We start from the raw sequence: 27,382 nt of genomic DNA on the forward strand, positions 1-27,382 counted from the left end.
CCCGGCTAATTTTTTGTATATATATATTTTTTAGTTTGGTCAATTAATTTATTTCTATTTTTGGTAGAGACAGGATCTCGCTCAGGCTGGTTTCAAACTCCTGACCTTGAGCAATCCCCCCGCCTCGGCCTCCCAAAGTGGTAGGATTACAGGCGTGAGCCACCACGCCCGGCCTCAAACCATTTATTCTTATTCTTTTCATGTGGCCTCAAGGACAAGTGCTGAGCTTTCGGTAACATAAGTGTGTGTGTGTGTGTGTGTGTGTGTGTGTGTGTGTGTGTGTATGCATGTGCCTGGGCACTTGTGCTTATCTTAGAGAGAGAGAGTGAGAGACAGGGAATAGCTTTTGTTCTTTCAGAAGCCCAGGTTTAAAGCAAGGGTTAAAGTTTAAAGTTCAAAGTTTTTCTTTGATTTCATTACTTTTAAGGTGGTCTTTCTTAACACAAGATAATTAAGCAATAATACCCTAAAGCATGCATTTTGTGATAATTAATTAGTATCTGTCTCTCCTATGGCTCTTGAAGGATACTAGCTCTGTGCCACTCTTGGGAGAATTGGAAAAATAGCCACTTGAATAATTTTGTGTTATGTGGTTTAGAAAAGTATTCCTGTTGAGAAAGTAAGAAAATGTGTCTATGTTCTTAGTTACCTTTTAATTTTTATTTTACTAAGCTTCATCCCTCCCTGACAAACATCTTTTTGTTCACAAGAAGAATATTGTGGTTTACATGACTTCCTACTACCCACGTGGTTTTAAAGAGTCACTGAATGTTTGGGAAATGATGAAACAAAAGCTGAGTAAATTTTGAATCACTCTTCAAAGGCAGCTTACCTCTAGTTTGGAGGTATGCTGTAAAAACAACAATAACATTTTAATATTAAAGTTAAACAAAGTTACAACTTTGAAAAGAGGTTCTGGAAGATATGACACAAAGCATCCAGATGAAAACGCTGGCTAAAGGGGTGACGAAAATTGAGAACAACAGCCCGGGGACTGATAAAAAGAAGCAAGGTAAGGACATTTTCGATTGTTCAGAATGAAAGTTATTTATCCAAATTATGACTCATAAAGTTAAAAAGAGCTTTTAAAAGAAAGAATTGAGTTTTATGATTTCTTTTGTCAAACTAGAAAATTCCTTCTTTGTAGCAAGAAAATTAAGATTTGTAATGGACTGTTGTCCTAATAAATTCCGATATGCTTTTAAGTTAATTAATAATGGAGAAGTATTAAACATGATTTAAAAGTGCTCAAAATTTAGTATCATTTTCACTAAGTGTTTCATGAAACAAATACTAGAGAAGAGGTTAAACATGACCCGGATACTTTGGCAATGTTCAGAATGCATACATAATATAAAAAACTTAGCCACTGTTTCTAACATTTTAAAAGATTGCTTTGTTGAGTGGAGTCAACATATACTGGGTTTTAGAAGTATTTAACAGTAAGAGCATCTACCTTTCCCACTCTTACTAAATAATTGCCAGTAATCTCATACCCTTGGAGATGTCTTTACCAAACCTAAGGAGGATAAGGAATGAGAATGTACTTTAGAAAAGAACATTTATAAAACAGCTTGATAATATTAGATTTTTAAATACTTAAGTTCAGAGTATGTAAGGTCCAAACTCTAAACCTGAGGAGAAAATCTTTGTCATTTTAACAGGGCCCATTTATAGTAAAAATGTGGTGAAGGGGGAGGGGATGAAACTAAGGTGCGTTAAATACAACGATCTACGTTTTAGGGACTATGGTGAGCTTTAAATATTTCCCACTTAATTTTAATTCGACCTACTAACGTATGCTACTGTTACTGAAAGCTCAGCATGTTAGAGCAGGAAACCGTAGTACCACAGAATAAAGAGGCAGGGTCACTGAGGCTGAAATCATCAAAAGGAGTTTTACTGACTAGCTCAAGCTAGGGTCCAAGTCCCAGAGCACCGATATGGCGGCCTCTATTGGGACAAAGACCTGGCGCATTGTGGGACGGAGCCCTTTATACCCCAGGTGCATAACCTGTCCACGCGCTTGACCTTTACGTTGATTGGTTGGCCCCTTGTGCCCACGCACTTGACCTTTACATTGATTGGTTGGCCCCTTGTGCCTATGCGCTTGCCCTTTTGTTTTATCCCAAAATTTACTGTGATCAGCCCGCTCAACCCAACTTCTTGAAAACAAGCAATATACATAAGCTAAAAGAAAGCACTTAGCCTGAGGCTTTACAAGCACTCATCCTTGAGGCTGCATCAGAAGAATGAGGATAAGTGGTTGGAGAAAGAGAGATTTATTAATTTGCTGGCAAATAAGGAGGATGGAGACCCTTGTCTATAATGCCAAGCAGAAATACAGAGCTCATAAAGGGTGGGTTCTCAGCTTCAGGCAATTGTTCAATTACAGTTGATGATTCTAATGGCCCCATTTCTGTCCCATCTCTGCCTAAAACAATCCCGTGGCCTCTGCCCACCTGGGAGGCCCACCCAGGCCTCTAGGACCTCTGCCTTCCTGGGCTGAGTCACAAAAGACGATATCCTACCCTTCCTCATCAGTGGCCTGAGACAGTGTTGAAGGGATGAAGGTTTCAGTCCCTAAAAAGAGTGAGGGATGTTTTAAAGAGACAGAAAATATTTTTGTCATTTTTTCAGGCCATTCCCTCTGTAACACTACTGTCAAAAAATTATTGTTGTAGTGCAATAGGACACATAGTTATTTCCACCCCTGCGGTCCGCTTGCTTTAGCCAAATTGATAATTCTGCCTTAGAAAAAAAGAGAGTTGGGAGAAATGAGATCAATTATTTGATGATCACATAAAAATATAGCCTTAACCAAAAGTTTTAAGAATGTTTTCTAGCGACTAGCAAAACCAGTGTTATTTTCTACCTCACATATTGATCAACAGTATGAATTGATATATTTATGTATGCAAATATTATGTATAATAGTACATTATATATTATATTACATATGAGTATGTTTTAAAAGTTATTGAATAATATATATTATGCATAATATTGTGTATATTATGTATACATGTATGTAATCTGAAATTATGAGCACCATTTTAATGGTAATTTAGTGATATAATTTGCATACTTTTTATTTACAATTTATTTTTTATATTCTATTTTGTTCTCTATGCTTATCAGTATTTTATGATTTTTTTTTCCTATAGCTGTGAGATAGGAAAAAGAATATTTTGCTTCATTTTAGATTCACTGGGAACCCTGAATCTTTCCTCTTATCTCTCCTTAGAGATCAGAATCAGAAACACCGAAAATGGTTAGTTCCCTCAGGGAAGCTTCTCTAGGGGGAAAATAGGTGTAGTCCTTAGCTGTTTAGATTAACTAGGTTTGAAGAGAGAACTGTGTTAGTTACATTGTTAATAGGTTGTTATTGAGTTTCCCTGGGGAGTTTCCTTTTTCACATAGCTTCTTCAAACATGTTAATCAGGAAGGCTCAGCAACTTTGAAATTCACCTTTAAATATCAGTCCCATAATAGGAAACCACCATTTTTTGTTTGTTTTGGAAGGCAGCTATGCTCATCACTATTCCACCAATGCCACTCATTTTTTATGTTTTAGGTAACTCATATAAATAGTTATAGCCTTCTAAATAGGTGCTGAAGATTGAGTAAAAGAATAGAAAGAAGGGAAAGAATAAAAAGAAGGGAAATAAAAGCAACTTATACTGAGCGTAGAAAATGAAACTTTAGGGCTCAGGAAATAGAGAATGAACATATAGCAGGGATAGATTTGTACTCACATTTTAAGCAGTATAGGAAATGTTCAATTCATTAGCTCTTTAAATGAATCGAAATGCCACTCCAGGGTCCCATCTTCCTGAGTGAACAGGTTATTTACCTTTTGTCATTTGGTGGTGGTAAGAGTGGGAGGTTTCTTCCAAGGTTATATGAAGTTTCCCAGGTTTGTGTGAGACATCAAAGCATCAAGATGACTTTTAGTCATGTTTTCACTGATTACTTCTGAGAAGAGGAGGCTCCAATTTGAATTATCTTTTTAGTTCTAGCTCTGCTATTTCTGTGCCACATTTACAACAGAAGCCATGTTGTTCCTTTGTCTCATTTGAAGTTCATGCATCTTCGCTGAAGCTGGGGTCATCAGCACTTAGGATGTAGCATTTCTACGGGCCCCATAAAGTCTATGCTCTGACATCTTGCCAGCTTTGCCATGGAAAGGGCTCTTATTACAGCCAGTGTGTGAAAATGATCATTTCTTATATTGTCAGGATGTGCACACCCTTTGTTCTTCCTGTTAGCTCAGAGTATTTCCTGCTTAAAAAATCACTTCACAATTCTCAGAAACATCACTTCAAAAAGCTAAGATTTTTTTTTGAAAAATGAAAAGGCAGTTGATTTCAAATAGCTTTGAGTTTTCTTTTCAACAATAATGATGAAGAAAAGGATATCAAAATGGCCTACTATCTACTTAAAATAATGGATATGAACATATACCAAAAAATATTTCCACTCGCTGCATCTGAAAATAATCTTTACCTTCTACACACACACATACACACTCAAACACACATACATAATATTTAAAATATTGAAAAACAGGACAGCTATAACACAAAAAAAAATAATAGCAAAAGCTACCTTTTATTTAATTCCCATTATATGCCATGCTTTCTAAAACCATAATATACCTGTGCTCTTTAATTTAAAAAAAATAGAGATTGTGCTATTTAATGGATAAAGAGATATAAGATCAAATGGGGTAAGAAAATAAAATTACACACTACAAATATTTGACCAAGATTTTGAAACCATGGTATCTCTACTCCTAATATCCCCTTCCAAAGTCTTCAAAACTCAGCATAGTTTTGCTCCTGTCTAGCTAGTCACCATTCTCCTCACTATCTTGGATCCATTCTGGATCCATTCTAACTAAATCCACTTGTACTCTGCCACATTCTTTTAAGTTTTTTCTTGATTCAGACACTTGCACTCACTGTCCTCTTTGCTTGCAGTGTTTTCTAGTGTTTATTTGGCATAGAGGGTCACTGCTCATATTTCAATTGGTTTTAATGTCATTTTCACAGAGTGGCTCTCGTGACTATCATTTTGAGGATGTTTCCTCTTATCATACAGAGCATCTTGCTTATTGTATTTCTGGTGCTTGTTAAAATCTGTAATTTTGGGCTCATTTGTATTAGTATCAGTCTTTCTTATCAAATGTAAGTTTCTGGAGGGCATGAACTCTGTCTTGTTTGTTTACTACTGTATTTCTGGAAAACAAGCACATTTTAGTTGATTAATAAATATTTGTTGGAAGATGAACGATTAAATAAACACAGTACTGGTTCAAAAGTAAAGTATTGCAAATACTGCAGTTCTTGCTTGCTGTGTAGCTTTGAAATTCCAGAAAATCAGAAGAAATGTACAGCTAATAATAAAACTTTAATATTTGGCAGAACTATACAAAGTTAGACATGACTCCATAATATTAGACAGTTGAATTTGATGGCTCAAAAACAGTGCTGATATTCTGTGTTGTACTCATTCTCACTCTTTATGCTACTTAACAAAAATTACTTTCTATGAATGTTTATGGGTACTATTATTTTCATGCCTTGTCCATAATATTTCAAATTAGTACAATACTTTCAGAAGAACATTCAACCAATATATGCCAATTTTATTTATTTATAAAAATTTATCTTAAGAAGATAATTAGACAAGTATACAAGACACATTTACATTATATTTATTCCAGTTCTGGTTTAAAAAGGGATAGAATGGCCTAAATATCAGAAGAGGATTAGTTTATTTCTTTAATGATATAGTCATATAATAGCCATTATAATTATGATGTCAATTATAATTTCATATGATGTATAAATTTTTCTATTGCTCCAAATGAGCAACCATGCCCTAATTTAGTTTCTTAAAACAAAAATCATTATCTTGTTTGAGATTCTGTGGGTTAGAAATATGCATAAGGGTCTGTGGGAATGGCTTATATAAATAAGCCTCTATGCAATGGCAACTGGGGTATTTGGGCAGAGACTGAGAATTCAAAATGGCAGAGTCACTGGCTGGATGTCAGCTGGTTATCCTCCACAAACATTCTCTTTCTTGCTCTCTCTCTCTCTCCCCACCTGCCCCATCCCCCAGTTTCCTTCCTCTTCCTAAGCAGGAGAGCCTGGGCTTCTTTAGATGGTGGCTGGGATGCTGAGAATGAAGATAGAAACTACAAGGCCTCAATGGTCCAGAGTGTGTCTTCTACTGTATTATATTGGTCAAATCAAGGCACAAGGCCAATTCATATTCAAGTGTTGGAAATACAGTATTCCTCTTGATGGGAGGAGTAGCAAGGTCATGTGTCAAATGGGTGGTGGACACAAGGAGATATGATTAATTGGAAGTCATTTTTAACAATCTACCACACATCAAAAAGAGCAAATTGCTAATTGAAAACATTAGCATATGAAATAATAGGTGCATTATGATTGTAGTAATCACTTAAAATTATGTGTATTTAAGATGATGGTTATATGTGTGAAAATAAAATTAGAGAGATATACAGATAGAAGGATGTTAACCCAAATGATAATGCTAGTTATCTTTAAGTAGTATAAACTTAAATTTTCATATATTGACAAAGTTTACTCTTCATAAGGATAATTAGTTTTTCACTAGGTGAAAAAGATAGAAATGCTCAATAATCTCAAAAAGTATTAGTACATCTTATAGTAAATTCTATGATTTTTTAAATATTATAAAATTTTATAATGAAGATGAATATTTTTAAATCACATAAATTAATAAAACAATCATCTCAAAATATTATGTCTTCTATTTTTATTTCCTCCTGAGTGGATACTAATAAGAGAACAACAATTCTTCACCAGATATTTACTTTGTTCTACTTCCTTTGCAGATGAGGAAATATAAGATCAGGAAAAAAAATGACTTACCCAAATTCCTTTTGCATGTTTGTGGCAAAAATCTCAAATACAAATACTCTGATTGATTGTTCTAAGACCTATGACCTTTTGACTATGCTTGGCTATCTCTCCTTTAAAATAAACTTGAAGAAAAAACTACTTATTTGGGGCTATGTACACCATTCAGGTAACAGATATTCTAAAAACTCAGATATCACTGCTATACAATTCATCCATGCAACCAAAAACCACTTGTACCCCTAAATCTATGGAACTATACATTTTAAAAAGTAGATTTTCTTAGAAATATTCAGTGTTAGAATGTGCTGGTATTTCCCCAAAGGAAGGAAGCCAAAGCCGGGAGGTAGCTACAGGGCCAAGAAATTCTACCCTAAAGAGCCACACATATGTTCAGGTTGCTTATCCCTTAACAGGCTGTTGTAGCTATCATTGTTTTTGATAGATTTGTGTTTTATGTTTCATAGTAGAGTTATGAGTGGATTGCATACCATGATTACAGTATTATTAATAGAATATTCTTGGTTTGTCCATGTACTTAATTTTACCAGTGGGCTTTATAACCTGAACTGTTTTTTCTTTTCTTTTTTTGCATGTTAGTGTTTTTTCTTTCAGGTTGAAGAACTCTCTTTAGTATATTTTGTAGGAAATACCTGCTGGTGGTGAATTCTTTCAGCTTTTCTTTGGGAAAGACTTTATATCTCCTTAATATTAATATTTGAAGGATACATTTGCTGGTTACAGTATTCTTAGGTCACAGCTTTTTTTTTTTTTTCCTTTGATTTTCTTTCAGCACTTTGGAAATGTCATCGCAGTTCCTCCTGGCCCGTGTGGTTTACATCAAGAAGTGTGTTGCTTGATGGCTTGGAACTCCTTTAACTGTTATTCATTTCTTTTGTCTTGGTACTTTTAGGATTCTCTCTTTGTCCTTGACATTTGAGAGTTTGATTATTATATGCCTAGCAGTAGTCTTGTTTGGGGTGGATATGTTTGGTATTCTCTGACCTTTCTCTACCTGAATATTTATCTCTTTCTCAAATTTTGGAAAGTTTTCTGTTATTATTTTTTTTAATAATCTTTTTATCCCTTGCTCTTGCTCAATTCCCTCCTGAACACCACTAATTCTAAGATGTGGTCTTATGTAGGCATTTTATATTTCTTTTTATTCTTTGTTTCTTCTCTGTGTATTTTCAAATATCCTATCTTTGAGCTTACTGATTCTTTCATTGGCTTGATCTGTTCTGCTACTAAGAGCCCCTAATGAATTTTTCAGTTCAGCAAAGTAATTCTCAGTTTCAAGATTTCTGGATTTTTTTTATTATTTCAATATCTTTGTTAAACTTCTGTGATAAATTTATGCATTGCTTTTTCTTTGTTATCTTAGAGAACATGGAATTTCCTTAAAACTACCATTATGAATTCTTGGCCAGAGAGCTCATATATGGCTGTCTCAGTAGGGTCAATCACTGGTTCCTAGCATTGTCCATTTAGGGAGGTTCTGGTTTCCTGTTTGCTGCTGTTGCTTATGAATATACATCAATGTCTTTGTATTGAAGGATTAGCTATTTTTTCCACTCTTCTCTATCTGGTTGTTTTGATTTATATTGGATATGTTTGCCTAAATACTCTTTGTAATTTACCTGTTGATTTTCTTTTTCCCCCCTCTAGGTTGCTGCCTCCTTTTCATGACTATGTGGTGCTTTACAACAGGTGTGCCTCTGTTCTAGTAAACAATTAGAGTGTCACCCATCCCAAAATGGGGAGGTCCCAAAGGACTATCCTGGTAGTGTGCCAATGCTGGTTAGTGGTTTGTTCCCAGAGGACCTGTGGAACAAACCTCCTCCTGTGTGGTGCTGCTGAACAGTCACCCTGATTTGGATGTTTTTTGGCCAAGTAACAGAACAGAGTTTCCAGGCCTGGTGACAGTAGCCCACCTCCACCTTTTGTCTCTGGATGTCCTCATGGATATTTCTTCCTTGAGGCGTGCCTGATGCTTTCTGTGGGTTGAGGCAGGGGCAGGTTTTCTGTGAGAGAACCCAAGATAGTGGGGAAGCTGGTTGTCCACCTTGATCTCACTTCTTCCAGTATAGAAACTATTAGTCAGGGGGCAGATTGAGGGGAGGTGCATCATAGATATGGAGGTCCAGTTCTTTTATTATCAGGTCAGAGATTTTTCACTTCTTAGTGACTCCAGGAACTGAATCATCCTCATATTTGAGTTATGGGCTATTGCTGGTGATAATCTCAGTGGGTATTTTTTTTATTTGTTTGTTTGTTTTCTATAGAGGGTAGTGAAACTAGCTTGCTTCTACACCACCAGTTTGAAACTAGAAGTCTCCTAAATGTGTATTTATTTTTATTTTCAGGTCTTATGTGCAGATATAAAAAGCATATTGTATGTACTTTATTTATATTGACAATCAATGTAGCAGTGAGTACAATAGGTAAGTTTCATCCTTTATTTTCTCATTTTTTTCTTTTCCATGGCTTTGTTTTATGATCCTTTTCCTGTCTCAATCATGATCTTTTCTCATTATACTCATTCTTTTCCCATTTTTCATAATACATTTAATGGGTACCAATGAATGAATTATTATTAATTACATGACTTATTCATGTAATGAAGGCACGATTGATTAAGGCAAAAATGTTCACCTTGATAGTTTCACATTCCATTCAACACTTCTTGCCAATGGTAATCATTGTTTTGACTTCTATTTTCATAGGTTAATTTTGCTCATTTAAAAACAATTATATAAGTAAAATCATGTAACTTTCATGTAGTATTGCATCTTTTCTATTTTGTTCAACATTATGCTTATTTGATTTTTTTCATGTCATTACATGCAGCAAAAGTTCATTAATTCATTGTTGTAAAAAATTGTTGGAAAATTTTTTATATAAATGACTAGATAGTAAATATTTTAGGCTTTGTTAGCCAATCTCTGTCGCACAATTCAATTCTGTATTTGTAGTGCCAACACAGATTAAAATACATAAACAAATGAGCATGGCTGTGTTTTAATAAAATTTAACATGGGAATTTAAATATTATATAATTTTCATGTTTCACAAAATATTATTATTCTTTTAAATGTTTTGATTACTTGTATTATTTTAAAATGTATAGATCATTCTTAGCTGGTGGCTGTACAAAAACAGGAGATGGGCTGACTTTGGCCTCAGACTGTAGTTTGCAGACCTTTCGTATAGTGCATTCCATGCTATGTATATAGCATCATTTATTAATTTTTTTTTTACTTTTGGTGGACATTTGGAATGCCACATTTTGACTATTGCAAATAATATGGCTTCATACAAGAATATACTTTATGTTTTTAATCTTTTAATAGATAGTGGATATAATTCAGGATACAATTATGAGAAGAATTATAAGCTGTAGAATACATATAGATTAGCTTTAGTATATAATCCCATAAAGAGTAAATAATCCCACAGGAAGTGTATGAGAATATCAGTTGCTCCACATCTTTGTCAATATTTTATTGTTGGCTTTTTCCATTTTTGCCATTCTGATGAGTGAATATTGGTACCTTATTGTGGCTTTCATTGACATTCTTCTGATTGTTAATACTGTTAAGTATCTTCATATTTACTGTTTATTTAGGTGAAATACTTTGTGACAGACATGTTTAAACATTTTGCCCGTATTTTGTCAAGTTAGTTCTCTTTTTCTGTTTGATTCATAAGAGTTCTATAATATTCTAGATGGGAGTCTTTTTCACTTTATAGTTATTGCAAATATCTTATGAAGTTTAAATTTGCCCTTTGTCTTCCCAAAACAGAGTCAAAAAAATTTACTCTTTCTTTGATATCTTTCAATCAATAGAATCTCTTAATTTTAAAGAAATATAACTTTATTTCTCACTATTGTCACATTTTGCATCCTGTTTAAGAAAATCACTGCACTCCAGAGACATGTAGAAGAGGGTTTCTATTATTTTTATTATGTTATTATTTTCCTTTCACATTTAGAAGTACAATCCTCTTGAAATTGATTTTCATAAATATGGGAAATAAAAATTAGGATGCATTTTCCCCATTTAAGTACTTTATCAACCTGGAAAAATTTTTTGCAAAGACCACACTTTCCCTACTTAACTGCAGTTGATCCTTTGTCATAAATCAACTGTGTAGATAAAGATATATTTTTTACTAAATTCTTATTATATTCTATTGCTCTATTTTATCTATCTTTATGTTCATATAATTTTGTTGTAATACTGCAGGTTTATAAAAAGTCTTGATATCTAGAAGTTTAAGTATTTTAAAGGCCTTGTTTTTCTTCTTCAAATTTGCCTTAAACATTTGATCCTTTAAATTGTCACATAAATTATTTGTAATTTTGCTTGAGGTTTCATTAAACCATAGTCAATTTTGAGGAAATCATCATCTTAATGTTATATCATACATTTAAAGTGTTGATTCAGAGTTCTATAGTTTCCCTCACCCATATTTTATGGATTTCAGAGTAGGCATCATATACATTCTTTTTTTTTTAAGTTCAGAATATTATGGGGGTACAAATTTTAGTGACATATAATGTCTTTGCTTCCCTCAAGTCAGAGCTATAAGCATGCCCTTCCCCCATACAGTGTGCTCCGCACACATTCATTGTGAGTTTACCCACCACCATCCCGCTTCTACCTGACTGGCACTCGATGAGTATTACTTCCATGTGAGCACCTTAGTGTTGGTCAGTTAGTAGTAATTTGATGGCGAGTACATGTGGTGCTTGTTTTTCCATTCTTGTGATACTTTGCTTTGAAGGATGGGCTTCAGCTCTATCCATGATAATATAAGAGGTGCTAGTTCACCATTGTATTTTGTAGTTGAATAGAAGTCCATGGTATATACATACCACATTTTATTAATCCACTCATGTATTGATGGCCACTTGGATTGTTTCCACATCTTTGCAATTGTGAATTGTGCTGCCATAAACATTCGAGTGCAGATGCCTTTATTACAGAATGTCTTTTTCCCCCCTTTGGGTAGATGCCTAGTAGTGGGATTGATGGATCAAATGGTGAGGTATCTCCAAATTACTTTTCACAGCAGTTGTACTAATTTTCAGTCCCACCAGAAGTGTAAGAGTGTTCTTATCTCTCCACATCCATGCCAACATTTGTCGTTTTGGAACTTTTTGATAAAGGCCATTCTCAGTGGAGTTGGGCAGTATCACATTGTAGTTTTGATTTGCATTTCCCTAATGATTACAGATGTTGAGCACGGTTTTTATATGTTTGCCTGCCATAAGTCTGTCTTCTTTTGAAAAGTGTCTGTTCATGTCCTTTGTCCATTTATTGATGGAGTTGCTTGACTTTTTCTTGTTGATTTTCTTAAGTTCTATATAGATTCTTGTTATCAGTCCTTTATCAGATGTGTAGCATGCAAATATTTTCTCCCATTCTGTAGGTTGTTTATTATCTCTAATGATAGTTTCCTTGGCTGTGCAGAAGCTTTTTAAATTTGATCAGGTCTCATTTATTTACTTTTGTTGCTGTTGTGATTGCTTTGGGGGTCTTCTTCATAAATTCTTTGCCTAGGCCAATGTCTATAAGAGTTTTCCCAACATTTTCTTCTAGTATTCTTAAGGTTTCACACCTTAAGTTTAAGTCTGTTATCCAACATGAGTTGATTTTTGTGAGAGGTCAGAGATGGGGATCCAGTTTCAATCTTCTGCATGTGTTTATCCAGTTTTCCCAGCACCATTTATTGAAAAGAGATTCTTTTCCCCATTGTATATTTTTGTCTGCTTTGTCAAAAATTAAATGGTTATAAGAGGATTGTCTATATCTCTGTTCTTGTGGTCATACTATGCTGTTTTGATTACTGTAGCCTTATAGTAAAGCTTGAAGTCTGGTATACTGATGCCTCCCAATGTGCTATTTTTGCTTAAGATTGCTTTGGCTATATGAGGTCTTCTCTGGTTCCATATGAAGCATAGTGTTATTTGTTCTAGATCTGCAAAGAATGATGATGGTATTTTGATAGGGATTGCATTAATTCCATAGCTCATATTAGGTAGTATGGACATTTTTATAATATTGGTTCTGCCAACCCATGAGCATGGTAGGGTTTTCTATGTGTTTTCATCTTCTACAATTTCTTTTCTCAGTTTTTCATAGGTCACCCTTTATAAGTCTCTTACCTTCTTTATTAAATATATTCCTAAATATTTAATTTTCTTTGATATTATGGTGAGAGGTGTTATATCTTTTATTTGATTTTCAGCTTGACTCTTATTGGCATATATGAATGCCACTGATTTGCGTGTATTACTTTTGAATCCTGAGATTTTACTGAATTCATTTATTAATTCCAGGAGTCTCTTTGTTTAATTCTTGGGATTTTCTAGATATAATATCATATCGTCAGTAAAGAGTGAAAGTTTGACTTCTTCTGACCCATTTATACACCCTTAATTCCTCTCTAATCTGATTGCTATGGCAAGCACTTCCAGCACTATGTTGAATAGAAGTGGAGATAGTAGGCAACCTTGTCTGGTTCCAGTTCTAAGTGGGAATGCTTTCCATTTTTCCCCATTCAGTATGATATTGGCTGTGGGTTTATTGTATATGGCTTTAATAATTTTGAGGTATTACCCATCTATGCCTATTTTATTAAGAGTTTTTATCATAAAAGTGTGCTAGATTTTGTCAAATGCTTTTTCTGCATCTAATGAGAGAATCATTTGGTCTTTGTCTGTTGCTTTTATTTATGTGGTGAACTAAATTTATAGATTTGTGTATGTTGAACCAGACTTGCATCTCTGTGATAAACCCCACCTGGTCTTGATGAATTAGTTTTTTCATGTGCTGTTGGACTCAATTTGCTAAAATTTTGGTGAGGATTTTTGCATCTATATTCATGAGGGATGTTGGTCTGTTGTTTTCTTTTTTTTTTGCTGTGTCCTTTCCTGGCTTTGGTATCAAGGTGATATTGGCTATGTAGAATGAGTTGGGGGGGATTGTATCCTTCTCAGTGTTGTGGAATAATTTCTGCACTAAAGGTATGAGTTATTCTTTGTAAGTTTGGTAAAATTCAAGTGTGAATTCATCTGTCCAGGACTTTTTTTTCTTGGAAGATTTTCAATTGCTGTTTTAATTTCTGTGCTTGATATTGATCTATTCAGGAATTCTATTTCTTCCTGATTGAGCCTAGGGGGGTTGTGTGTTTCTAAGAATTTGTCCATTTCCTCCACATTTTGTAGTTTGGGGACATATAGATTTTCATAGTATTCAAATATAATGTTTTCTATTTCCATGATGTCTGTAGTGACTCTCCTTTTACATTGCTTATTGAGGTTATTAGAGTCCTTCCTTTTCTAGTTCTTGTCAATCTAGGAAGAGGACAATTTTGTTCATCTTTTCGAAAAACCAACTTTTGATTTTATTAATCTTCTGTATAGTTCTTTTGTTCTCAATTTCATTTAGTTCTGCTCTGATCTTAGTTATTTCTTTTCTTCTGCTGGGTTTCAGATTGATTTGCTCTTCCTTTTTCAATTCCTTGAGATGGTTATTAGTTTGTTGATTTGTGAACTTTCTGTCTTTTAGATGTGGGCATTTAATGCTATTAGTTTTTCTCTCAGGAACGCTTTTGCTGTATCCCATAGATTTTGATAACTTGATTCCCTATTATCATTTATTTTGAAGAATCTTTTGGTTTCCATCTGGATCTTCTCTTTGACACAATAGTTATTCACCAATAGATTGTTTAATTTCCCTGACTTTGTGAAGTGGTGAGTGAATTAATCTCTAATTTTATTCCACTATGGTCTGAGAAGATACGTGGTATAATTTATATTTTTTGAATTTGTCAAGATCTGATTTGTGGCCTAGAATGTAAACGATTTTAGAAAAAGTTCCATGAGCTGATGACAAGAATGTATATTCAGTTTTATTTGTGTGGAATATTCTGTAGATGTCTGTTAGACGCATTGGTTCTAGAGCTCCATTTATGCCCATTGTTTCTTTGCTCATTGTCTGCTTGGAGGATCTGTCTAGTTCAGTCAGTGGGATGTTGAAATCCCCAGCTACTGTGTCATTACTGTTTATCATGTTAATTAGATCAAACAGCATTTGCTTTATGTATCTGGGCACTCCTATGTTGGGTACATAAATATTAAGAATTGATAAGTCTTCTTGTTGAATTTTTCCCTCCACCACTATATAGTGACTATCTTTGCCTTTCTTTATTTTTGTTGTTTTAAAGTTTATGTTATCTGATATAAAAATAGCTACCCCATCTTTCTTTTGGCTTCCATTTGCCTGGAAGTTTGTTTACAAACCCTTCATCTTGAGTCTGAAAGAGTCTTTGTGGCTAAGATGTGTTTCCTAGAGACAGCAGATACTTGCCTTGGGTTTTTTTTTTAAATTCACTTGGCCAGTCTATGTCTTTTCAGTGGACAATTCAAGCCATTCACATTTATTGAGAGAATTGATGTTTGGGGTATATTTCTGTTCATACTATTGGATAAATTCTTATTGTTTTGTTTTATCTTTAAAGCCATCGTGGAATTGGGGTTTATAAACTTTAACTCTTGAGTGAGTTTACTTTAGTGGGTGTCTATTGTGCTGTTCAGTGTATAATGCAGGTCTGAGTACTTCCTGCAGGGCAGGTCTGATCTTCACAAATTCCATCAGTGATTGCCTATCTGGGAGAGTCTTTATTTCTCCCTCATATAGGAAGCTTCATTTTTGCCAAATAAAGAATTCCAGGTTAGCCATTATTCTATTTTATAAGATTGAGGATGAGTCCCCAGTTCCTTCTGGCCTGTAAGGTTTCATTTGAGAAGTCTGCAGTTAGTCTGTTGGTTTTCCTTTATAGGTTACTTGTTGTTTTCATCTTATTTCTCAAAGGATTGCTTCTTTCATGTTTGCTTTGGCCAGCTTAATAACTATGTGATGTGGTGACTGCCTTTTCACATTGAGTCTCCTGGGAGTTCTGTGTGCTTCTTGTCCTTGGATATTTAGGTTTCTGGCTAGGCCAGGTAGGTTTTCCTCTATTATTCCAAGAAATAGATTTTTCCATCCCTTGTATGTTTTCCTCTTCTGTCTCTGGGATGCCTATAATTCTTATGCTTGATTTCTTTACATAATCCCACATTTCTTGTATGTTTTGTTCATGTCTCTTGCTTTTGTGTTCTTTTTCTTCATCTGATTTGTTTAGCTCATAGACATTATCTTTAAACTCTGAGATTCATTTCTCTGCACGATCCAACCTATTCTTAAGGTTTTCTGTTGTGTATTTTGTAGTTGTTTGAATGCCTCTTTTATTTCCAGTATTTCTGTTTGGTTCTTTTATAATACTTCAATTTCTTTAGAGAATTTTTCTTTGATTTCCTGTATTATTCCTGTGGCTTCTTTGTGTTGAGTTTCTATTTTCCCTTCAATTACATTGATTTTTCTTACAATCCATATTCAGAATTCTTCCTCTGACATTGTAATCATTTTGTTTGAGTTAGTATCCATTGTTAAAGATCTAATGATTTCTTTGGGGGTGACTCTTCTCTCTGATCTTTGATGTTTCCTACATTCTTTCACTGATTCTTTCTCAACAGGCTTCTTGGTCAAAAACTGGGGGTGCTACTTGTTTATGGCTTTATATCGAAGTCCCCAAGGGTCATTCTTTGACAGTGCTGGGAAGAGGTGCACTGGTCCATTATTGCCTTAGGGGTATTTTAGCAAGTTGATTTACCTATGACCTGTTGTCTTCACCTGTTGCCAATGGAGACTAGTGAGTTTCATCCCTCAGATTAAGCTCCAAGCTGGTGGATTACTTGTGCATATGACTCCACTGCTGTCCAATAGCTTGAGATCAAGGACACTGTGTTGAGCTATGGGGTTACAGTCTCTGTCATTGATTGCAGTTTGCATGGAAGAGCCAGTTATTGAGGTAATCTGATGTAACTGTCATACGCTCTGGTGCCCTGGCTGGGGTATACAAATGCCCCAATCTTTGGGAAGGGCCTTGCCACTCCTGAGGGTTACTTGGACCCTGTTCCCCCTTAAGGTGGGGGCAGGAGCAAGAAGCCTGGCTGTGTGTATTTCTCTGGTTGCTTGACCTGCTGCTAAGGGGAGCTACTAATATGTTATTTGGGGCTCTTTCACCATACTTGGAAGGTTGCTCCTAATGGGTGGGGTCAATTGGTGCAATTGCTGTGGTCTCTGGCCATGTTTTTCCTTCCCTGTCCACAAACCCTGGTGCTGGCAGCCACCAGGACCCAAAGAGCAAGCCCTGGAGTTATGTTCATATTAGATGGCCTAAGCTGGTCCAGCAGGCTTAATCAAACAGGCCACTGACTATTTCTTCAGCTTGAAGGTCCTGCAGATTCACACCTGCCACACAGAAAAAGTAGCTTTTCGTGCTCTGCCCCACCTCCAAGGGCAGAGTCCACTGTGCCTGGCATGAAAGTCCTCAGGCTACGGAAGGGATATTGCCTGAAACCACCATGCCCAGCAGCATCTCCATGCTGGGGACCCTAAAGATGGCAGCCTCCCACCCCTGGAGAACTAGCATTGGGGAGAGCACTCAAGAGTCTGTGGAAGCTGGTCTGGTGGGCCAAATCAACAGGCCTCCGACTATTTTTTAGCACCAAAGTACCACAGATTCATACCAGCCACACAGAGAAAATGGATTTTTTTGCTTCTCCCCATCTGCACAGGTGGAGTCTGCCATGCTTGGCATGAAAGTTTCCAGACTGGGGTGGAGTGGTGCCTGAAACCACTGCTGCTGCAGCATCTCCAGGCTAGGAACCCCAAAGACGGCAGCTGGCTGCCTCTGGAGAGCTAGTGTTGGGGGCTACCACTCAAGAGTCTGCAGAAGCCAGTCAGGTTGGCTGAATCAGTAGGCCACCAGCTGTTACTTTGGCATCACAGTCCCTCAGTATCAATTCTGCCTAGCTGAGTACCCTGCTCTTTTTCCCCCCCATGAGCTGGCCAAGTCACCAGCAGTTTCCAGGGGCAGAGCCCCCTTTTCAGCATTCACCTCCTGTACTCTGATCCCACTGACCACCAGAGGTGAAGTGCCTGTCTCCAAACTCCCTCATGCAGGAAGTAACCACTCAGACCAGTCACTCCCCCACCCACTGTGGTCCCAGCACAGACCACCAGAGAGTTAAAAATGTTTCCTGCTATTGTCTCCTCTCCACAGAGCCTGCTGGCCCATGCCCCAACTTTGCACCAACTTCAGATGTGTCCCTGTCTGAGTGGATTTGGAGGTCTGTTGGGGAGCCAGGCGTCCTCCTATGGATCAGATTGTACTACACTGGCTGGGTGGCCGGCCCTCCCATGCTGCTGTCTATTCCCTGTTGTGTTTCTGGCACTCTCCAGTCTTTGTGAATGCATTTCTACTTCACCTTTCCTCCTGTGCTTAGTGTCCCATGCTGTTTCTCTGCAGATTCACAATGCTATTCTGGGGGGTCAGGAGGTGGGGGAATGATCCACTTGTGTATAGCTGTCTGAGTTCTTCACCTCCTTCTCTGGAAGCAGTGAGCCAGGAAGCCATCACTAATCCACCATTTTGCCAACCACCCATACACATTCTTTTAATAATTTGTTCTTAAATATCCAATGTTATATAATGCAATTATAAGTAGTATAATGATATTTTTATTAATTTTGTTTTCTATTTAGTCTATTGTTGACATATAGAAATTATACATGTGTATGTATGTATATTTGCATATATCTATATATGTCTCATGTAGAAAATTTGCTATAGTTACCTATTAATTTTCAGAAATTATCTTCAGGTTTTTTTGATGTTCTATGTAAACATTCACATTATCTGCAAATAATAATAGCTTGACTTATTCTGTTGGAATTCTTATGCCTTTTTAATCATTTTTATTGCCTTATTTTACTGGTTATATCTTCCAGTACAAGGTTGAGTAGAAGTTATTGCAACTTAATCTTTTTCTTATTTTCAATACCCATGAAAAGGTTTTACTATTTCTCTATTAGGTAAAAGTATTTGTGGATATTCTTAATCATATTAAGGGAGTTCCCTTTAATTATAGAATGTTATCAAGTGCTTTATCTTGATCTATTGAAATACTTAGTTCGTCTCTTTTTACTGTTAATGTTTTGAATTATAGAGTTTGTAATGTTAAACTGATTTTTAAATTATGACATAGACTCAGTTTGATAATAATGTATTAATCTTTTAACATTCTTAACCCTTTAACATTCTTAACCAACTTAACATTGGTTAAGTTGACAAATATATTGTTTAAGATATATGCATATGTGTTCATAAAAGATTGACATATAATTTCCCTTTCTTATAATACTATTGTCATGAATTGATATCAAGATTGCATTGGCTTCTAAAACTGAGTTGGAAAATATTCCTTCTTATTCTATTTTCTGAAATAGTGTGTATAATATTGATGTTATGTCTTTCCTAAAGGATTAGAAGTATTCGTAACTGAAACCATCTATACGAGGAGATTTCTTTCTTTCTTTTCTTTTATTTCTTTCCCTCTCTCTCTTTTTGTTTTTTTTAGAGAGGGGGTCTCACTCTGTTGGGTAGGCTGGAGTGTAGTGGCTAGATCATAGTTCACTGTAACCTCACACTCCTGGGTTCAAGTGATCCAGCCTAGGAGTTTCTTTTTGTGAAATTTTTTAAATTAAGATTTAATTTCCTTAACTAGATATATAATTAAGATATTAAGATATACTACATTTTCTTTGTCAGTTGTGCTAAAATTGTGTTATTCTAGGAATTTCTCTATGTTTTCATTTCTGGTATTGCTAGTGAGTGCCTTTATTTTTCTCTTTTAAATTTTTTAAAATTAGTTTTCTTAGTGATTTATACTATTTTATTATTCAACAAAAGACAACTTATTACTTTGTCAAATTTTTCTATTTTACAGTAATTTGCTATTCAATTGATTCCTGGTTTTTTTTAATTGTGTCTTTCTACTTGAGCTTAATTCATCACTCTTTTTGAGACAGACATTTGTCTTTTCAAAACTTCTTTCTTTCTTTTAAAAACATTAATTTTCCACTAACCTTTAAAGGAGCATGTGGTGTTCCACAAGTTTAGTTGTATCCCTTAAGTTTGGATATAGAAAGAGTGTGTTTATGTGTGTGTGTGTATGTGTGTGTATATATATGTATGTATATATATAGTACATATTTTTGATATAGTATATATGGTGTGTGTGTTTATGTATATACATAGACACATGTACCGCATACACCAGAATTTATATAACTATTTTTCAGTTCAAAGTATTTTCTACTTCCCATGATGACTTCTTCTATGAGTTGTGAGCTGTATATCATTGCATTGTTTAATTTACGACCTTTGTGATATTCTAATTTTATTTTTGTTATTGATATATGGCTTAATTCCACTGCATTCAGATGACATGCTATAAATGCCTTCAATCTTTTAAAATTTGTGGTTTGTACTTTATTTTCCTATATTATGGTACATATCCTTATACATCTCAAAAGAATATGTATTCTATAGCTATTGTACATAGCTCTCTATGTATGTCAATTGGCTTATATTTGTTAATCATGGTGTTCAGATATGATGGTCCTCACTACTTTGCTTTGTTGTTGGAGCAATGATTGAAAGAAGGGTGTTAAAAGTTTTACTTTCTATAGGCTCTTGACATCAAGTGACTATAGGTGCCCCATAGACCATCAGCATCCTATTTATAACTGATAATTAAATCAATGCCTTTAAAGTAAATGATATTAGAAAACCAAAATTATATCTCATCTTTATGGTTCTATTATTCCTTTAGTATCACTCTTATACCAAAAGCTGATTCAGTCTGGGAGTGTTCAGAAAAACAAACACATATTATAAGAATTAAGACTTTAATATAGAAATTAGTGATAACATGAATGTGAGATGGTCTGGGGACTAATGCATATCTGAAGGTTGGTGCTATATATCTGGAGGAGAAATAGTCACTAACGATATTGGCTTGATGCACCAATGTGTTTGGGGAACACAGATAACACTAAAGGAAAGTCTCAAAAGCTAAGACTTCTGGCTGCCAAGACTACAAAAGGGAAACTCATGGAAACGCCTGTGGAGCCCCTGTCTCCATGATCTCTAGGAATAATGTCTTCTTTATCTCTACTTTCCAAATGTCATGTGGATTCCTTTCATTAGCCAACCTGGAGCTACAAAGTGATGGAGGTAACCAGCTGACAACAGGAAATCCAATATCTTATTATATATTCTGTTTTATTGTTTTAATTACATCCTTGCAGATTAAATCATGTGTCCTAGATTTATTACAGTCTAATATAAATTAAGGTTTTATTACTTCCAGATAATGTTAGGATTTCATTATATTTCATTTACCCAGAAATGGCAAGGTTGACCCATGCAAGTAGAATACTACTGATTGCTCCAGGAAGGAATGCTTATATGTCAGTCACTAAGGTTGGAGTTGAAAGGAAAATAAGAGGCCTGTTAAATTCTAAACTGTCATGTTTGACCTAATATGACAAAAGGAATACACTTTTTTTACCCCGTTGTGTGATAGATATGCAAATTTGGTCATGACCATAATCTTTTACATTACAATCCTGTCTTTCCCCAGCGATCCAAAAACACAATAGCATATTACTTTATCTGGTTTTTAGAATATATATTTGTCTCATTTTCAGTTTTATCAGTTAAGTGTCGACAAAGTTTTTGCCCAGATGGTTGGATTGGTTTTCAAGACAAATGTTATTATTTCTCTGAAAAAGAAAGGGATTGGGCATCAAGTAGAGACAACTGTACTGCTGCATATGCTGATCTAACTACGATTGATACTGATAAGGAAATGGTAAGCAATTTAATAAACATTTCTTATGAATTATCTTGAGTTGAAACACTAGAAATATTCAAATCTCATTACAATTTAAAAAACTTTTCATTCATTCCCATCTATGTAGAATGTTGAAGGTGTTCAGAATATGCTATATGAGGTTAAATAAACCCTAGGGATATTTTGTTTGAAGAGTGTTAAGACTCACATCAAGTAATAGTCTTGATATTTGTCTTTATATTTTAAAGAGTGCAAGTAGAAGAGCTTGATAATATTTGGAAACCTTATATTCCACCAAGAAAGGAAGATCTCCTCAGGAAGAAGGCATAACCCCATTTTACTCCCTTTGAGGAAATTTATTCTCCATCTTGCTTTGCTGTCTGTCCCTGAGTTCTCATGGCAGCCTCCATCAGAACACTCTCTGCCAGTATTGCAATAGTGAAAAGAAAAGTTTCCCCCAGACCAAAGTATGAGTTTACAAGGAACAGACACCACGTCTTGTCTGAAATTATATCCTTGGCTATATCACACAAAGTCAGGTACAAATGAAAAGGCTAGTGGATCCTGGTAGAATAAATATTGATTTATATGACAAAATTCCTATGAGTAAGAAGACTCTTCAAAAAATTTAACAAGGGATTATAAAATGGTACCTATGGATTTGAGAAATGTGTTCTTTCCCCTACTCCCTTATATGGTAAGTGTGTGTGTTTACTTTTATTTAGTCTCTTTAAGAGACTAATAATATATAAAAGGTAATAGAACTTTAATTACAATTTTTTTTTTTTTACAAATAATGCACAATTGAGAAGTGTTTTCAATGTGAAGCAGAACAGCACAATGGTCAACATTGTTAAAAGACAGCTGTGTGTTATGTCTGTGGTGAATAAAGTATATTTACACAATCTACCTGAAGATTCATTCAAATTTAAATGCACATGAATCAGGCTAGGCCAATTTATAGATCAGGGCAAGAAAACTAAACTATTTTGCAGGCAACAAAAGTTATGGAAAGCTTAATAAAACATGAAAAACTAGATGTGTTAAGACTAGATATAGCAAATGAAGAACTAAGGTGGTAGCACAATTTAACAGGAAGGGCTTCCATAGTCAATAGTGTCACTGCTAAATTTTGCAAGAGTTTTGAAAATGAACATTTAAGAAATCCTCTGACTGCTCCTTATAGTTCCTCCTGGGGGAAAGAAAGCTAAATGGAAACAAGCTTGCTTTCTAGGAGCAAGATGGAAACATAATGAGTGTTACTAAAATGTTTGAAGGATAAAGAAATGGAAACACAACCAATACTAAAAAATATTTACTATAGGAATTCTGTCATCAAAGATTGGCAAAAATAGTGAAGATCAAGGAACACAAAGAACAGAAGTACACAAAAACAATTAGTTTTGAACTTAGCAGAAATTATTAAACATATCAAGGAAGACAGTTGTATTGTTTGGATCAAGAGAAAAGAATGATCAAAAATACCCTGATATATTTTGAAGATCATAGATGGCTAATGTACTACATAGATTGGCAAAGTTTAACTGACAAACAGAACGAGGCAAAGCTGTCTATGAAGCAGTGGGGAAGTAATTTATAGAAGACTTTTAATGGATTGTTTAATTAAAATATTATACATTTTTAACTATAAAGTAGTGTACATCTTAGTTAAATGTGAGTTTATATCCAGTGTGTTTATGAAATATTTTTCATATTTATTTCCACCTGTTTAGAATTCTTGCATTTTTAACAAGGAGCTACATAGGGTATTGCTTAATTGAACAAATAATGATTACCATTTTTCACACAGCATGCTCTAAGAATCACACCTCCCAGTTGCCTGGCACCAAGACATCTACTGAGCCTCATTCAAATTTCCCAATTATCTGATAACATATATTCTGTTGGTTTCTGTGGGGGTGAGGAGATACTTCCTTTCCCCAAAAAGTTTTCTGAGAGATTAATTCACAACTAAGGCAAATTAATAAGAGAAAGAGGTGAAAGAGGTTTATTTACTATGCACATTCGGAGAATCATAGAGTGATTGCCCAATATCCCAATGGGACCCAGATATTTTTATACACTCCTTTTAGAGGGGAGAGGGAGATGAGGAATATTGGTAATTATGTATAGGGGCAATAAATGGTTGCTAGGGAGGATGAATGGATGGAGGAAACAGCTTGACTTGTAAATGATTCTCTTTGCAAATTAAACTAACCTTGACAGACAGATATTATATTTAAAATAATTTGAGGCAGGTCTGGTTGCATTCTTGATTTTCCTTCCTGCAATATAGTGAGATAAGAAGGAAGGGAAGTCCATTGTTCTTTTGATGGGCCTCTCTACGCAAATAGAATGAAATCTCCTTCCAAGGCCCTGTTGATCTCTAAGGGCCTTTAATTCAAAATATTCTTCATACCAAGGAGTCATATTTAGGGATGAAATTTCTTGAACTCCTTTATTTCCAACACATGGATTCTTTCTTACATTTCTCTGCATTCAAGCAAGCTCTTTCCTGAGCCTAGAAATATGAATTGCCCTTTTCTTCTTTGCCTCCTGTATTTACCATGGAATCTTCTACTCTTCCCTTAGAGTACATCCTATATAAAAGTTTGCCTTAAGGGCTCAGATGATGCTTTCTGTAAACTGCAATTTACTTGTATTTATGATACACATTATCTTCTTATTTAGTAGAATATTTGCTAATATTATATTTACATTATTTTACAAATGAAGCCCTTTGAATTCAGGGACAACATTGCATTAGTCTTTTTTCTTTGCAAAACCATAGCTTAGCCCAATGAATTGAACAGTTTTCAAAGAAATTTATTAAATTCTTCAGAAGCTGATATATTAAAATGCCAAAAGTTATAAGTATTACTGATATTAGACAGGATTTAACCATAGTGTTCTAATCTGGACTAACTCCTTTATATTATCATAAAAATTTAAAAAAATGGAGTGATACAATGTTAAGCATATAATTTCCCAGCTATTTAGTAGCAGAGTGTACTCAAGGACGTGCTCCATGTAATTTTATGGTAAAAAAAGGTCTAAGGTAACAAGAAAGTTAAATAATGCATAGACATATAAATATCAGGAAGAAATATTGTATTTATCCCCGAATGATGTATTTAGAAATTTAAATGTTTGGTAGAAAAGTAAAATTTGATAGTTAGATTTTAAGGGAATTGGATATATGAGAGGTGTGTTTGTGTGTATGTGTGTGTACGTATGCATGTAGTTTGGGGAGATAAATTGAGGTATAATATAGCATTAAATTGAAAATACCAGTATTTACTGGGAAGTGGAAAAATATTATAATAAATATCTGGTGATTAGGAATGATATACAAGAACTCAATTATAAACCTTGGCTTTCAGGAGCTAACAGTTTGAAAATTCTGAAGGAATAGATTTTTAAATTATATTTTGTCAATTTGGAATCAAAAAGTATTTAAATAAATTGTATCCCACATCTTTTTTTATAAACAAATAAACTAAAGATCAGAGGGAAAAAGTACTGTTTAAAAAATTCCATCGCTATTTTCTAGTGTCTTGCACCTTACAAACTGCAAAGCAGGAGGTGTACAAAAGATTGTAGTGAAAACTGAGAGGTAAATTTTTGAAATTAACTTTATCTCTAAAGTCTTTTCTTAGTCGGTACAAATGCGGTTCTGATCATTGGATTGGGCTGAAGATGACAAAAAATCAAACAGGACAATGGGTAAATGGAACCCCATTTTCCAAATGGTGAGTTTCTTTCTTTCTGAGATTACCTAAATTTAGATAGTGCAATGTTCTCTAGGACCTGGGCATTAGCTAAATTTCCCTAGAGCCCTAGATTTTTGTGCATGTTAGAAAGGTGAAGTGAGGAATTGCATCATTTATTGAGATTAAGAGTCAACTATAAAGACTGGAAGAGCAGATCTTCTAGTTGGCTGTTTTGAACATAAAGACCTGAGATATATATATATACCCTCAAATTAAACTTTTGGCTACTTTTAAATTATCTTTTGAAATTCTACATCTCTTCCACAAACATCATGTTACTTGTGTTCTGATGTCTTTTACAGTTTGGTGTTCATTTTAACTTGATTTTATTTGCAATTGCACTATTGTGCAATTTGTCCTGGGCTTCATATCTTCATTGTTATAAAACTGAAAATCTGCATACACACCTGAGATGGTGACTCTTCGTGACTTAGCTGCTTAGCTCATATTAGAGTTTCCCACCAATAGCACTACCTACATTTTGTACTAAATACTTCTTTTCTGTGGAAATGGGGTAATATTAGGTGTATTATAAGATGTTGCAGCAACCCTCTACCCACTAGCTGATAGTAACTATCCACCCCATCAAACCCTTGCCTCCAGTTGTGAAAATCAAAAATTTATCCAGACATTTCCTCTATTGCCAAGTATCCCTTGGCTGGGAGGGTCAAAATCTCCTGTAGTTGAGAAACTTTGGTTAGTATAAATTGGTACCTCTGCTAAATACATGTAAAATGACCTAATGTCAGTTTAACAAATATAAATTCTTATAAAAGAGCCTCTTTTAATCCGACTTAGTATAGGTATCTCAATCCTTGCAAGAGAGCACAGTATCACAGTGTACCTTTTCAGGTCTTTGGACAAATAGGATTTTTGTTTAAAGGTGTCACTGGACAAGGAAGAAATCACATGACTCCATAGTACATAATTGTTAATTTTTTTATTGCAGGTTTAATGTGAAAGGCAGTGAAGAATGTGCTTACCTTAATGATAATGGTGCTGGAACAGCTCGGTGCTACACAGAAAGAAGATGGATTTGTAGGAAAAATATACACTAACTTGAAGATGGGAGAGATAGAAGATAAAATTATTAAAGACACAAATAAATGCAAACTATTTAGACAAAGAAATAGATTCATTTTGATATCAGTCTTGGTAAGTAATATTTGTGAATTGAGTTAGAGGATACATTGAATCATCAGTTCAAAGATTGGTAAAAATGATAACAGGCATTCTGCTGAGGTTAGTGAAACAGAGAAGTTGCCCCTTCTCACATACATATGGAAGCCATATGCAGGAGAATGAAACAAAACCCCTACTACCTCTCACCACTCACAAAAATTAATTCAACATGGATAAAGGACTTAGATTTAAAGCATGAAATCATAAGACTTCTAAAGGAAAATGTAGAAAAACCTCTTCTAGTATCAGCCTTGGCAAATAATTTATGAAAAAGACCCCAGTGACAATCATGACATCAATAAAGATTAACAAATGGAATCTGATAGAACTAGAAACCGTTTGAACACCCAAGGAAACAATCAACAGAGCAAATAGACAACCTACAGAATGGGAAAAAGTATTCACAACCTATACATCCAATAAAGGGCTAATCACCAGAAGTCACAAAGAACTCAAGCAAATCATCAAGAAAAAAACAAATAACCTTATCAAAAAGTGGACAAAAGACATGAACAGATACTTCTCAAAGGAAGAAACAAATGGCCAAGAAACATATAAAAAATGCTCAACATTACTATTCCTTAGGTAAATGCAAGTTAAAACCACAATGAGATGTCACCCTGCCCCAGTTAGAATGGCTTATATTAAAAAATCCAAAACCAATAGATGCAGGCATGAACACAAAA

General features: G+C 34.8%; 2 protein-coding genes across 7 annotated transcripts in view; one reads left to right on the forward strand and one right to left on the reverse strand.

Annotated features, from left to right (window-relative positions):
* The window catches only part of CLEC12A (C-type lectin domain family 12 member A), a 50,890-nt gene extending 46,648 nt beyond the window's left edge, over positions 1 to 4,242 (reverse strand). For 2 of the 4 annotated variants that reach the window (XM_076007672.1, XM_076007670.1), the window contains exon 1: positions 3,857 to 4,242. The gene's annotated coding sequence lies outside the window, so the exon portion shown is untranslated. Of the gene's footprint in view, positions 1 to 3,758 lie in introns of all 4 variants that reach the window. The other 2 variants (XM_076007671.1, XM_076007669.1) reach the window with 1 other exon arrangement.
* On the forward strand, positions 810 to 26,640 carry CLEC2B (C-type lectin domain family 2 member B). 3 transcript variants are annotated; one of them, XM_012739956.3, is made up of 6 exons: positions 810 to 1,012; positions 8,592 to 8,633; positions 9,290 to 9,367; positions 21,596 to 21,759; positions 25,390 to 25,493; positions 26,464 to 26,640. In XM_012739956.3, the coding sequence occupies exons 1-6, from the start codon at positions 925 to 927 to the stop codon at positions 26,570 to 26,572; spliced, it is 585 nt and encodes a 194-aa protein (XP_012595410.1). In that variant the 5' UTR covers positions 810 to 924; the 3' UTR covers positions 26,573 to 26,640. The 3 variants fall into 3 exon arrangements, with proteins under 3 accessions (XP_012595410.1, XP_012595411.1, XP_075863789.1); XM_076007674.1 differs by having other exon boundaries at positions 921 to 1,009; positions 8,590 to 8,633; XM_012739957.3 differs by lacking the exon at positions 8,592 to 8,633.
* The last annotated feature ends 742 nt before the right edge of the window (positions 26,641 to 27,382 follow it).

This window comes from Microcebus murinus, chromosome 10 (genome assembly GCF_040939455.1).
Source record: "Microcebus murinus isolate Inina chromosome 10, M.murinus_Inina_mat1.0, whole genome shotgun sequence".
Lineage (NCBI taxonomy): Eukaryota > Metazoa > Chordata > Mammalia > Primates > Cheirogaleidae > Microcebus > Microcebus murinus.